At 38.0% G+C, this 14,561-nt stretch overlaps 1 protein-coding gene across 1 annotated transcript in view; it reads left to right on the plus strand.

The window, feature by feature from the left end:
* LOC118777986 (atrial natriuretic peptide receptor 2) overlaps positions 1–14,561 on the plus strand; it is a 69,813-nt gene that overhangs the window by 27,074 nt on the left and 28,178 nt on the right. The window contains exons 7-8 of the mRNA XM_036529268.1: positions 1,149–1,233; positions 11,855–11,975. Of these exons, the coding sequence (XP_036385161.1) occupies positions 1,149–1,233; positions 11,855–11,975 (206 nt within the window). The remainder of the gene's footprint in view (positions 1–1,148; positions 1,234–11,854; positions 11,976–14,561) is intronic.

Here is a 14,561-nt window from a genome sequence, read left to right on the forward strand (position 1 = left end):
TGGCTGTGACAATGCAGATGGCGTCATGTTACCGTATTCCTGCCAGACCTAATTGTGATGGTCACATTAAGCATCAGGTCTTTGGTCAAGTTGATCCAGAAAGGTTTTGGCTGAGCTTTGGTGAAAACATTCATATTGGTATGCCCTACCTAATGGAATCAGATAGAAGATATATATTTTCCACCTTTGTTGATTTTACTTAGTCTTATTTGTGATTGCTTCATGAAATGTGTCTTTCAGTTTCCTGTCCACCAGAGCTTTGTTTAATAGGCCTAATCGAATACCATGGCGTTTTTAATAACCTGTGTCTCTCTTATGAAGGATGCTAATATAACAGCTGAAACACCATGTTAGATTCATAGATTTGCACCAAATATAGTTTTCTTTTGCAGCTCTGTTTGTGAATGTCGTGTTTTTTTATATTAATTTAACAATGCCTTGAAAAATACTAAAATGGTTGTCTAAATGATTAAAATAAATTAATTTGGTCACAGTGAAACAAAGTTGTGTGTCACGGTAGATAAACCAAATGGTTTTGAAAGCCATTATTCAGTTGCCTCCAACATATGCAAGTGTCATGAATGACTTTGAAGCATTGTGCCAAAAAAAAACTGTACTTTGGATTACAAATATTGGTTGTATTTTAGATTACAAACACCTGTGTTCAAAGTACAAATTCTTATCTCTGTAGAATAAAATGTTAATCGTGTGCTGTGTCATTATTACAGCTGTAATCTGATTTTGATTAAAATAATGTAGTTACTTTCTTCTCACATATTATTTTACTGACTGAATCACACTCTCAGTATCAAAAGCCAAGCAAATAGTGAAAGCATAGAGAAGAAAATCTCATAAATTTCTCTGTCAAATGATCTCATAAATGATTCTAAGATATTTTTCCTTTTATAGGTTATAGTTACAATCCACAAAATAAGTGAAGTTGCATTGTATGTATATAACACAATGTACTTGCAATATATTGCACATAAGAGTACTAAAAAACATGACTGCTTAAAACTTTGCTTTGATTTAATTTGTTCATATCAAGTTGTGATTTAAGTATGTCATTTAAATATTCTGCCCTGAAAAAATTTGATCAAGCCGATAAAGCCCATCATTTTTAAAAGAAATGTATTCATCTTTTGTAGCTCAATTACCTGTTCTTGGGATTGTGGCTGTAGGATCTGGGCTTGCCCTCATCATTTTCGGAATATCAAGTTTTCTCATTTACAGGTGAGTCATTTTTGGTATTCAAAGCATGTGGCTAATTCTGCACCAGGTGTTTGCAGAAGTGTAGACTGCAGCCAAACAATGAAATTGAAATGCTGAATGTCAATGATGGTTTTGAAGAGGAGAACTTAGATGTCTTATTTGACCAGGTCTTATGGGGAACTGAGCTATAGGCGCCTGTGTGGAATTTCATTTGTGTTGTTGCTACAGAAACAGCACAGCAGGTGATACCTTATAGCAAAGACATGTGTTAGTTGCTAAGGCAGAATGAACCACTCAAAATAGTTTTATGCCTGCATGGCAACACAGACATACATTTCTTGTCAGGGCTTTTAATTGTTCATCAATTTGGGCATAAAAAAACACTTCACTGGAATTCATCTCACAATAGTTCATCCTGCTAATGTCAAACGGAACATATACTAGAATTAAGAATGCAGTGACAGGTTTGGGTGTCATAAACCTGAAGATATTTTGCATGAACTTAACATTACATTTAACATTAAATGCTGTCAGCTGATATATGTATTGTAGTAGTTTTCAAGGACGTTTAGCATATTCTTCAGGAAGTGTTGGGAAGTACCTTGCGTGTTGAGTTTACACTTACATCTGCATGGTGTCCACTATCATTGCTACAGACTCTGCTGGATGTTTTCTGAATGTTGTACTTTTCATTATATGTAACCAAGGACCTAATGACATGCAATCCTTATGTATGCCAGTCATATCAGGAAATAACAATAAAGTAGGACCCTGTTGAAAGAGATCACTTTGCTGTTTTCATTAATGAAGTTTTAGTGCAGTACCTTAAAGTTTTGTGACCGTGAAAGAGTATCTGAAATCATCAGCTTTCACATGGTGAAGGTGAGACACATTTGAGTATTTACTGTAAAACATAACAGTGAGTGCTGTGAAAGAGGGACCACACATTCTCTGTTATTCTTCACTGCTGCGTTGTCTGTGGGTCTGGCAAGTGCAGCTCCCACCACTTAAATCAGGATTCTGACAGGCAATTCAGTCTGACCTTGATAAATTGAACAAAAGCATGCGTGGCCCACTCCTACCCTGCCTTGGAATATAGATAATGTTGCACCATATTTGTCACTCCATAGTCCATTCAAAATAAGAGCACAGCAATATTTGAATATGCACTCAAGTGCATGCATGCGCTTGAATTTCATTAAGAAGAAGGCCTATTAAAAATCAAACACAACAATATGTAAATGTGTGTAATGAAAGATCTCACTCTTCTGCTGTATGCTCCGTTGCTTGACTGGGCCTTAGAGTGCCGTCTTTTGGACGCCGTGTTGATCCAAGTGAAAAGTCATGCTAATATAATGAAAAGTGCCATGAGGACACGGTGCTTGGACGAGTGTCACTCGGCCTTGTGTGGGAGCACTCGTTCGGTTTAATTTGTCAACACTCACTGGCTTTTACCAAATCACACCTAATAGACTTCAAGCACCAGCTGGTCAATATGCGTCATATGATGTTGTTTGTACAAATGTCGCTCGCTCATCCGTGAGTCACTAAGCCCTTGGACAACACTTGTGTGAACGGTGTGAAGGAGTCATGTGAAATTATCGGATGTGTGTTTGCTGGATGTTCTCACAGGGCCCGTCTGCCATATGAGCTGAAGTCACCCGGTGTTCCCTCTAATTTCTCAGCGAGTGTTGAAATCACGGCGAATAACCAAAATGCTGTTGGACAGACTTAACGCTGCAGCTTCCTCCGCGTGATGGTCCAGCACAACTGTGGATGACCTTGGAGGTGTTTTGCCAAGTGAAACAGCATTGTACTCAGGGTTGTGTGTATTTGTTGTCCTTTAAGTTAAGTTTCCTCCCGCAAAAGCAGAGGCCCCCTGAAGGCAAGCTGTAACTGTTGACAGGCAATCCACTCTGACCAAGATAAACAGGATAGAACCCTTTGCGGCATGCAGTGTTCCTTCTTTGTGCACAGGCACACATTCAGAAAATGAAGCAGCAAGCATTCCTAATGCAACCTTGAGGACATGCGAAAGCAGTGGAGGAAATCAACACACCGAGGAACCACTGGCATGGAACAGTGTTCCGTGGAGCTGTATAAAATGTATAAAATTTGTAGAAGAATGGTAACACATTCTCTGCTTTTTTCTTATTCAATACGTTGGCTTTTATCTGAGGCTGTGCATCTCATAGATTCTTTATGAAAGCTCTTCTTTTCAGCAGTCGCAAGAACCATCTTGGCGTTGAGCATGGTAAATGTCATGGTGTTCTTAGAAGCACTCAGCACTTGTGTGGGAGCTACCATGAGTGTTCAGATACCACAGACTAGACAGCCTTGTATGACTCATTGCCTGTTCCCCCATTATTTTTCATAATCCACCTTCCCTATAACAGAGTCATTCTGTCTTAGCGGTGTAGTTTTGGCTCTGCTACCTAGGGCAGTCCTGTGCAATTACAAGAGCGCAGATGTGTGCAGTCAAATACTTTGATTAGTGGGGAAGCAAAATTCCACACATTAATTTTTCTTGTTGGTCTTAGAATTAGTTTGATGGATGTAATTGTGTGCTATTAAGGCGCGTGATTGTTTTCCCATGTTGGAGATCAGAATTCAGTACAATTATAATACATACTGTACAGATTTGACATACATATGTGCTAAGTATGAATGGCCTCCCAATACTTCAATGTGTGTAATGGAGGTAGTCCCAGCTCTGTGGGAGTAGCCATGCACAAATTCACACTGGGGAGTTCCACTCTCAAAATCCTTCACAAGGTTCAAAAGATTTCTTTGCTTTAATGGTTTGTGATATCATCGGTTCATGGCCTTTACCACTGTCAGGGCGAGCAGAGGTTTTTTTTTTTTATTGTCCCCACGTGTATGTTTTTCTTGCTTTTTTCTGTCTGTGACAGACTTCCTAAGCTATGTATGGACTTGGAAGAAGCTTTGCAAAATGATTGATGAATAAAAATAAGGGCAGTTAAGGGCAGTTCCGCTCTTGTACTCATCACTAGAGCACCACCTTACTTTTCTTGTGCTATTAGAATAAAGTTACAATAGACTTGTGATGGAACTTGCAACTGTAATTATGACTGAAATACCTTATATTTTGCAGAAGACAAGAATTTTGGGGTAAATAACACATTGCCATGACTTTTGTCTTTCAGAAATGTTGCATTTGTAGCAGTCACTTGACTTGTTCTGTTAATAATAAAGCAGTAGACAATTTAGCGCTGAAAAGGATGTCATCTGAAAGCTAGTGTGGTGAAAGCTGTATTGATTTAAATTCCTTGCTGAACATGGCATACACACCATCGGTAACATGCATAGGATAACTGATGCAAAGTATTTTGAATTTCTTACCTACCTTGTCATCAGGATGATGTGTTTATCCTTAGATTTTGACTGTGTAGCTACTGTAGTTAACTCATAAATTCACAAGTACTAATGTAATGTGTCTTAAATCTTAAAGGCAATGATTTTTATGCAGTCAAATTAGCTGGTCTTTAGACACACCTTTGTAAACCATCCTCGTTTCATGCCCTTTCTGCATTTTGCTGTAGAGTTGCTTTTGGATTTCCATCTCAAGAGCTGCATTTTTGCAAATTTCCCATACACATGTGTCAGAGTCAGACAATTGTGTATTTGCTGGTTACGTTAAGATAGTGATACTTGTTGAATTCAGCAAAAGATGACTACCTCTTTTCCCTGCCAAGCTAGCTGTCTTTCTTAGTAACACCACTAGTACACAGAATAAATAAGCAGACTCATACACATGCTTTTAACTACTTCAGAGCTAATGTAGATGTGTGCCACACGTGGTGTAGTGTAAACAGTCGGGAATGTTTGTATGTGCAGGCTTGTTTAAAATGTTAATGCAAAGGGATCTTGACTTGCAAAGCTGGAGATCATGTCAGATCATGATAAACTGCAAGTGCAGCCTATTATTCAGTTGCCACTGTGTCTCTGCTGTCAGACACATGGTTTCAGTTTTCCAGTGTCATGGCTCCCACCAAAATGAAAACCAATTTAATTTTCTTTTTCATGTCTACCCCAAAACACATATGATGTAAAAAAAAAGGCTCCATGACATGAGAATGTGATTCTCACGTCTGACTCACCACGATGCACATAAACCATACCGGCACTATAGTTTATGCAATAGAGTCAGACTCTTTTGACCTCCTGCAGCACATGTAAACACTTTAGGGTAGAATTATTATTATTGTTATTTTTTTTTTTTTACTGGGACAGAACATACTGGCTGCATCGCATTAAGCATTCCATCTAAATAAATTTGATGTCCATGGTCTGTCCCTGTGTAAGATTTCACATTCCTTGCATTGCTTATTAATAAAACAATGACAGTGTGTGAGGAGTGGATGTGCGGTTTGTGTGGAGAGATCTTTAAACAGAAACAGAGATTTGCCGTTTAATGGTGTGTGTGTGTGGGGGGGGGGGGGGGGGGGGGGATTGGGGGGTTGGTCCAGCGGAGGTATTCACATGTGGGACTGATGAAACAATAGGCCCAGTGTGGAGAGCAACACTTTGCAGCGAGGGCTGCCAAACGAGTGCCTTTAAATAGAAAAAATATGTTTTTTTAAGACTTTGTTTAATGGAGTTTCCTGCCCTGAAAGGTTCAGCTGCACCCCAGCAATGAAATGACATTTCCATTCTTGCACACAAGCCTAACCCGATTCCTGGCCTTAGGTCTCCTGAATAAAGCAACACAATGAAATATAAAAAAGTTGATTGAGTTTTAATTTTCCTTTTATTTGACTACCAGGGAAAAGGATTTCAATTTGTTCAGTGTAATGGTATGGTATGGACATTTCTGTATTTATTTGTTTGATGTTTAACAGCAGTGATTAAGGTGAAACACTTATCGAAAGCATATTAAACCACATCTCTGAACCACTGACATTTTCAACATGACTTGATCTAAGCTTTCTAAAGTCACAGTTTCAACATGCAGCCATAACAGTTTGCATCACTATGCATTTACATCATCTCAGCAATCACGGCACTATTCAGGGCTATATCTTCTCAAACACATAAACACATATTCAGCCCTAGATGTTTGGCTCCATATTTTTCACTCCTACCCTTCTATATTGTAATATACAGTAAAATTCACCGTATTGTGAGAAATACAACGCTGTGAGCGGCCAGTTTGAATGCTTCAGGATTCTGTGTGGCAATGTACACTTTTAATGATAATGATTTTAATTGATAATAGTTTTGTTAATTATGCTTCCAGAATTTGTGATGGAAAATGTATGTGCAAACTACAAAGTGATAGTGTTGTGGTTTAAGTGAGTTAGCTATTCATATATTTAGACAGTGCTGAAATATAGCCTACACTGACAACTGCATACGGTACAGACAAGGAATAGGATCAGATCACAGCAGCATAATTACAAGCTTCTCTAGCTGCCTACCTACATGCATGCAGAGCTGTCAGACAGTGGTGGCTAATCTGTGATAAAAAGCATCAATCCAATTTTAATAAAGGTGATATCATAGTTGATTATAAAATTAATGGTCATTTTTTTTTCTGTGCATTGGCTTGTCCTTTTCCCTGGAATCTGTTCTTTGGCCCTTCGCACTGTGTCTCTAAAGCACTTTGAGAGGATTTATTCTTGTTGCCAAGGTGATGGAGACAGTGGTAGAGGCAGTCAAGCAGTGAGGGATTCTTTTGTATAATGGGGTTTGTAGTCTTTGTAGATGCAGGGTAACAATTATAATATATGGCATTGAGGGGAAGGTGATGTAATGAGGTAAAATGCTTCCCTCTTGTTAGCGCACGCACTCTCATTAACATTTGAGCTTTGTGGGATGAATCATTTGATCATATTCTGAATTATTAAGGGTTCAAGTAGGAGCTTGAAAGCAAAGTAATTAATATCTCTCCAGTGCCATTAAGAAAATGACATTTTATTTGTTAAACTAATTAATGTGGTGCTTAAGAATAATCATTAGGTGATTATCGCTTGCATGTAAACACATGTTCGTAAGCTGGGAACTGAGTGTTTACCATTCAGTTAGACAAAACTAGGCCAAACTACTTGTTATCAGAGAGTAGAAACCACCTTGTGCCCCCTCCCAGAACAATTGTGAACTACTGCATGTGTCCTCCAATATAAGAAGACCCCTGATGTACTGTATGTCAGTACAACTGCTTTGAGTCCAAAAAAGAAATGTTTAATTTAACCTTTGGCACCATCCAATTCAGGTCTTGAAATTAAATGAAAATGAAAAATTTAGATTAGTATGATTCATGAAGTTACAGACTGTATTTGCAAATAACTTGTGACAATGTGGGGTGATATTCAGTTGTTTAACTGAAACGAGGTTTATAATAAATTTAGTACCCTATGTGCAGTATCTAACTGCACTACTCTTTGTCCTCAGACTTCAGTTTTATGCTGTTTTTTTCAGTTAATTGATTTCAACTCACAATGTTATGTAAGATTAAAAAAATTCTTTGTACTGTTTGCCATAATAGCATACTCAAAATTAAGGTCAAAGCCCATAGTGGTTAGATTGAATCGGCACTGAAATCATCATGGAAAATTTTCGCATAAAGCCCTGCTCCTCCAACAATCAACAACAGTCTTGAATTATTTAAAATAATAATAATAATGAACTGACAAGATAATTAGAAATCGCCCCAGTTATGGTGAACTGAACAAAAAACAAACAAAAATTAATCCAAGTTTGAAAGGCGCTGACACTGTTCTACATGACTTACAAATGGAACAGTCATCACATGTAAATGAAAACAGTCACGAGACAAGCGGGGAACTCAAGCAATTTCTAGCTATTAAGTTTGAGCTCACTGCTGAGGGTTCTACAGTATGTATTGCTTGAAATACTTTCAACTTGGAATGAAAGTTTGCCAAAGACTTTTAAAAATCATCTCAAAGACAGACCTCTGGCACTGTTAGTCTTGCCAGCACAAGTCAGTAAATTGCCAGAAGAGGAGGTAACAGGAGATGAGAGAAATTTAAGGTCGGCATGTATCTCTCTTTTTCAGCTCCCTCACATGGTACAAAGGCGTGAGCCTGCGGAGAAACTCTGGCACAAGCTGTTCACAGCCCGCTGAACTAAACTGAAGCTATTCTTTCTCGGTATGATCACATAACTGAAAGTATGGGCACTACGTGCTCATGTAGTCATGGCAGTTTACATTTCATTTAAGCTTGTCCCTGCGTATGAAATCCCGCTCTTCAGGGACACTGAAGGGAACAGCAAGGTGTGAATTCTCGCTGCTTGTTGTTCGTAAGTGCGAACAGAAGCACCGGTCGATTCAAGCGCAGCCGGCGTGATGTGTTGCTTATGCTTCCCCAGTGAAAATGTCAAAGGTCACGACTGTCGTGCCAGGGTAAACATATGGACCTCCCTCAGCTAACCTGTTTTGTGTTGTGACTCCAAGTTTCTCGCTGTAGAAGAAGCTGTCTTGCTTCTGCCTGAATCTCAATGACTGGTTTGGTCTCACTTGCACTCCACACAGATCACCTTGGTCTTCATTTTTATCAGACATGACATTTACTTATGATGGTCTGATAACGGACATGTATGATTATAATAATTCATCCATGTAACATTACGATTAGTGCATCTGCAAATCTTCAGTCTGTTAGGTAGTATGTATATGATTAAGAGAAAGAAATTACTGTTATATACTTATGTTTCAATACTGCTCAGCTGAAAGCTCAGTCTCTGTGTTACTGGCTGCTCTCTACCTATAGTCCTGTTCATGTTGCTCCTGTGATATGCATTTAATGTACTGTATCTTCCCATGATGGCCTATTAAATTGCTCTGGGTAATAGCCTCTGCCAAATAGACAGATCAATAAATAAATCTGTGCAGCGCCTGCTCTAAACTGATGTCCTTGAGCAAGCAGGGAAACTCTTGCCTAAGGAGTCTGTTTATGGGGCTATTGATCAGGTGCATACAATTATGGGGGAGCACTTCCTGCCCAGAACACAAAGTCCAGAATCTGAATTGGCAAACCGCATTTCAAAGCAAAGTAGCTTTCTCCATTTCCCTCCACTTCCCTCCACTGTGAACTGCAGTTTGATGTTCCCTATGCCACAGAATTCAAAGCTGGTTTGAATTCTGGGTGCCTGTGTGAACACACCCTAAGGGATCCGATGTTCTTAGTTGGCTGCTATTTTAATGAAAATATTGAAGTTTGCAGTACATCTTGGAGTTTGAAATCATGAGTATTTGTTCCCCGAGGTTGAAGCTAGAATGTACTAAATTTAGAATACTTACACCCAGTAATTTATTTCAATGGCCAGTGCAGTTAAAATTTTGTCATAATATTGGCTCCGTATCCTAATTTAAAAATGGTTAATTTGGAAAAAGGTAAAAGCTCTATTCATACAGACCAAAAATACTGTGGTTTAAAGTGTGAGGTTCAAAAGAATGTGTGACAGGTTCAAAGGTGAAACAGAGTTGGATGAAACAGAGCTGGACTCTCTAAAGCAGTTACTGCTGGCCACAGCACAGCAGGGGAGTTGAGAAAGGGTATTGAAACACGTTAGTTTTGAACAAGAAGAGGTCTCTCTGGGAAATGGCTTTATAATGCGCAGTCTGAACACTTTATGAATTTAGCTTCAGCAGTCCCCATGCCAGATATGTGACAACTGCATTTCAATCAGTCCTTTTAGTTTAAAATGTGTTTTAACGAAACAAATAATGGGACCTCTGTTAGTGCCATCTGGGGTGGCCCAACACTGGGGCATAATCCACTAATATTAGCCAATTGCAGCCAGCTGGAAGTGTTTTATACCTCTTTAGATTTTAGTAGAACGTGTAGCCTTTTTATTTAAAATGTATGGAACAAAGCATGGTTTTCCTCTCAAAACTCTGTTTTCTGACCAATTAAACCCTGTGTTAAAAAATGGCTCGGATTTAAAACTGAAATGCACTATTACACCAAATGGTGGATGTTGAGAAACACCAGCCTCTCTAATATACGCGCCAGATGTGTTGATACACTTGGAAGCTACATGCATGCTAATCTAAATCCCAGACTGCCTGCCAGGTTTAGTTGTATTCAAAAATAACTGAAAGAAAGCGCAAGACATCAACGACCTGAAAATGTCTGGGCACAAAATCTGTCACCCGTGTCAAGGTTACTATAAATCAGATCTTTTTTTCTCATTAGTCACAACTTAGTCACAAATGATATTCCCGTTACAGATGTTGGCTTTTTGTTTGCATAGTAGAGCAGTCCAGGACTGGGGTTTAGATAAAAAACATAGCTGTTTTTTTTTTGTCAACTTCTGTGCAAGCTGAAAATATGTCCAAAGTCAACTCAGAATATGTGTGATAATGATGTGTAGCGAGTACTTCAGGATTTCAAACTCCTGTGCTCAAACTCTTTGCTCTGTGTTCCGGTCACCACCATGTAGCATAGCATGTGTGAACTGGTCCCTGACAGTAGGGGATTGCAAAGTTTTCTGAGAGTGAGTGTACTCCAAGCAGCCTCATACAAACCAGAGCCACAGACTCTTTCTCATGGAGAGCTGGTCTCCACCTATCTTTGATATCCAAAGCATGATTTGATAATACAAACATGGGAGGACCGCCAACAACCCACCCAGCTTGGCGATTAGGCGGAAGTTATGCAGAAGTCTGGGAAGGTCTGCAGAGGTACAAGAAGGTCCTCGTTAATTTAAGGGAGCTATACTGAGTCAATATAAATTTTCTCAGAAAAGCCTGAAACCAAAATACTGATCAAAGATGGCCTTTCGCACACTGGAAACAATTAGATGCTGCGAGCGGTAACAAATAAATATGGCAGAGGATTAACACCACTTGGCTATGTAACTGTAACCTGTTACATTCTATAATACGCATTTGCGATGATGATTAGAGGAATTCTGTGCCCACTTTCTCTTGCCACAGTCACCTAAAGCAGAATACCATCTCAAAGTATGGAATGAGAAAATAAGGTTGTTTTGTGAAGCCTTTTTTGGCCAGACACTCAAGTTGAGTGCTCTCATTAATTTGCCTTGGTTGTCTGATATTTTGTTGTCATTTCAAATGTGCAGGGTGCCATTTATCATGGAAACTGAAGTGTGAAATTGGGGTGTTGTTTACATCAAGTGGCATTTACATAGGTTTTGCATGTCAGGCACAACACAGAGTCATTTATGCCTGTATTAGTGAACTGAATTTGTAATATTTACACATATTCCTTTATGTTGCTTAGTATCATAGTTTTTAGTTATAGCATATAACTATAGCAAACCTACAACACTGTAACTTTATTTTTTGCATAATCGTTTGAATTCTTCATAAATTGGGATAATTATCAATTATAATTATTAACAGTAAAGGTCATTGGTAATTATATGTTACTATCTGTATTTCTAGGCCTTATGTTAAAACACTTCATTGTTGCTGAAGGCATTAATATTAAAATTGTGCTTGATTTTCTGAATTACAGTAAAGTGTAATAATAATATGACGTAATAATAAGCATCTTCAACTGCCTTCTGGTTACAATGCATTTGTAGCTAAAAATGGTCATTGGAGACGATGCATAAATTACATTTAAATTGTGAAATCCATTGTGCTACATCATAAAACCATATTTTGTCTCTATCTTTGTTTTTCCAGGAAACTTAAGCTGGAGAAGGAACTGGCAGGCATGTTGTGGAGAATAAGGTGGGAAGACTTGCAGTTTGAAAGTCCCAACAAGTATCATAAGCGAGCAGGAAGCCGACTCACCCTTTCACAGGTATAACCACCCCCTGGCCTCACATCATATCTGTGTTGCTTGTGCTACTTGCTGTTATTCTGGGCAATTGGTCAACAACATATGCAGTTGTTCTACAAAATTATGATGGATTGAGTTAAGCATTAGAATTGTGAAATTGATTTAATTGTGAAACTATATGAGTACTGTTTTACATGTCAACAAATAAACTGTGTATTAAGATATTACATTAGCGGCAATAGCTGTTTTGTGGACAAGTAGATTACATATTTGCATTTCATTGAGGAGCTTTTCCATACAGTTTACCCCTTTTCAGTCCTCACATGAGAGTTTCGTTAACTCTGTTGAATGGAATGGGCTGAATGGAATGCAATATATTTTCATGTTGACCACAGTCTGAGTTAAAGCTTGGTGAGAACGAAGTCAGGGCCGGCAGTAAAATTGTAACATTTTGGGAAATAGTAAAATAAATACCACTAGGTGTGTTTTAAAATCTGAGTCATTTATGATTATAATTGTGGTATTCAATTGTAGACTCAATTGCTTATTTGTTATATGCAGACAGACATTCAGAAAACATTAATATTAGCTGCTGAGCTCACATTAAATTATGTTAATCTATTAATTTGTTCATTGTTATATATGGATAGCTATGAACAAAAGTATTTCAGACAAAACACTGCGTGTGTTTTGACCTTTGAGTCATAAATAATATTTGGGTATAATTTAATCTGAGATATTAATTTACCAGACTGCGAATTCAGATGGAAATTCATAAATCTCTGCCCCCACCCACTGTGGCTACTTATTCCAAGGTCTGTGGTTGTACCTTTTTACTTCCAGCTGAATTTATGGTGTAGTAAGTTAGCACCATATATTAACTCCAGCCCTCAAATTACATTTAGGAAAAAAATACCAAGTTAAAAGAAGTTTTGTCCTAATACATATTTATCATTGTTTCATTTTGATGCATACAGTATATAATAAATAAACTAATCAGTTGCAGAACAGTCATGATAATGAAAATATTGCTACAACTTATTGTACAAAATAAGCCAAAATACATTGATGCAAATTTTAGGATGTATAATAGAGTCCAGATGTGGTTTCTCTTTCAATAACGTGATTTGGTATTTTTTCAATGACTAAGATATTTTTTCTACTCCTATTAGTCATGTGCTGTTTGATGAATATCAGTCAGAATTCAGGCAGCTGGGATTGAGGAATGTTACCAGGCAGTGAACTGGAGCAGATGTGTTTGTTTATGCATTGTTCTTGTTTCACTGCCAAAGCTGGTTTTTGCAAGTATTTCTCTTATCCGTAATGTTACAAAGCACTCTTTTGTTCAACGTCTACCTGCAGTTTAGCTATGTATGCAAGCATACCGGCTTGTATAAACAAAAGGAAAAGCCCTTACTGTATATACATACATGAAACTACACACACACACACACACACACACACATACACACATATAAGTTTTTTTATGACATGGGTAAAGAGAGTGAAATTTTGTGTTAGTTCAGACATTCTTGAAAATTTTCCAGGTGGTTAATTTAAGGTGGTTAAGTCTTCATTCAGTTTGAGGTGGGAGACACATTCTTTTCTTGATTGTTAAAATAAGCCCAAGTCTGGCCCTGGAGCCTCCAGATAACTTCACCTTTCACGGCCCATCTGCTTCATGTCACATAATACCTCAACACATTCTCCAACCATCATATTCTCTTCATTCCTGTTGGAGGACACATGCTCCTACCGAATGCCTATGCCTCAGGTTTCAGTATTAACACACGTATAAATACACTCACACACACACACACACACACACATACACACACACACACACACACGTGCGCACACACACACTCTCTTCATTACAGGCTTTCAGTTTTCCTGGCATATTAATGTGGAAAAATGTTGATGTTTCCAGACCAGATCGCCAATGTTTACATTCTTTACAAATATGCACTGTTCTGTGACACTTAATACGCTAATTTCTCCTGCATACATTTCTGTCAAAGGCCTATATCTAAGGGCTTATCTTTTGCCACCTCTTTCTCTTGCAAAACATTTATCAGAATTTGGGTAACCCTTTATAATGTTCATTCTATGCACTGTCCTGGGTGCTTTTGTGTGAATTTTACTGCACAGGTATGGACTTGTGGACACTTGAATAATTCTATACACCACCAGATAAATTGCTAAATTTATAAATTCCAAATACATTTCAGTGTTTCACAATATTAAATGATTAATGAAAAGGTACAAATGCATAACAACAAAACTATGATACTAAGATGTTAATAAAACGAGGTATCTCTGTGCATTTTCATACAGTTAAAAACACTCATAGGAAAATCTAAAATGCCACAGCTTGATGGTGTTAGCAGTTTGACTTTTTTGCTTAATCAGCTTAAAAAAGCTAGCTAGTAACCTAACCAGTTGCCAACAGCACTACAAAATGTTATTTGTTTTGGTAAAGTAATTGGCTAGCACAAGAAGAAACATTACTGACTTTGTTGTGGCTAAGTTATTTATCGAATGCAAAATATTCAATCCATAGGCCCATATTCGCTCTGTGGGTCCAGCTCTTACCTTTTCATGTTG

The sequence above is a fragment of the Megalops cyprinoides genome, chromosome 5 (assembly GCF_013368585.1).
Source record: "Megalops cyprinoides isolate fMegCyp1 chromosome 5, fMegCyp1.pri, whole genome shotgun sequence".
Taxonomy (NCBI): domain Eukaryota; kingdom Metazoa; phylum Chordata; class Actinopteri; order Elopiformes; family Megalopidae; genus Megalops; species Megalops cyprinoides.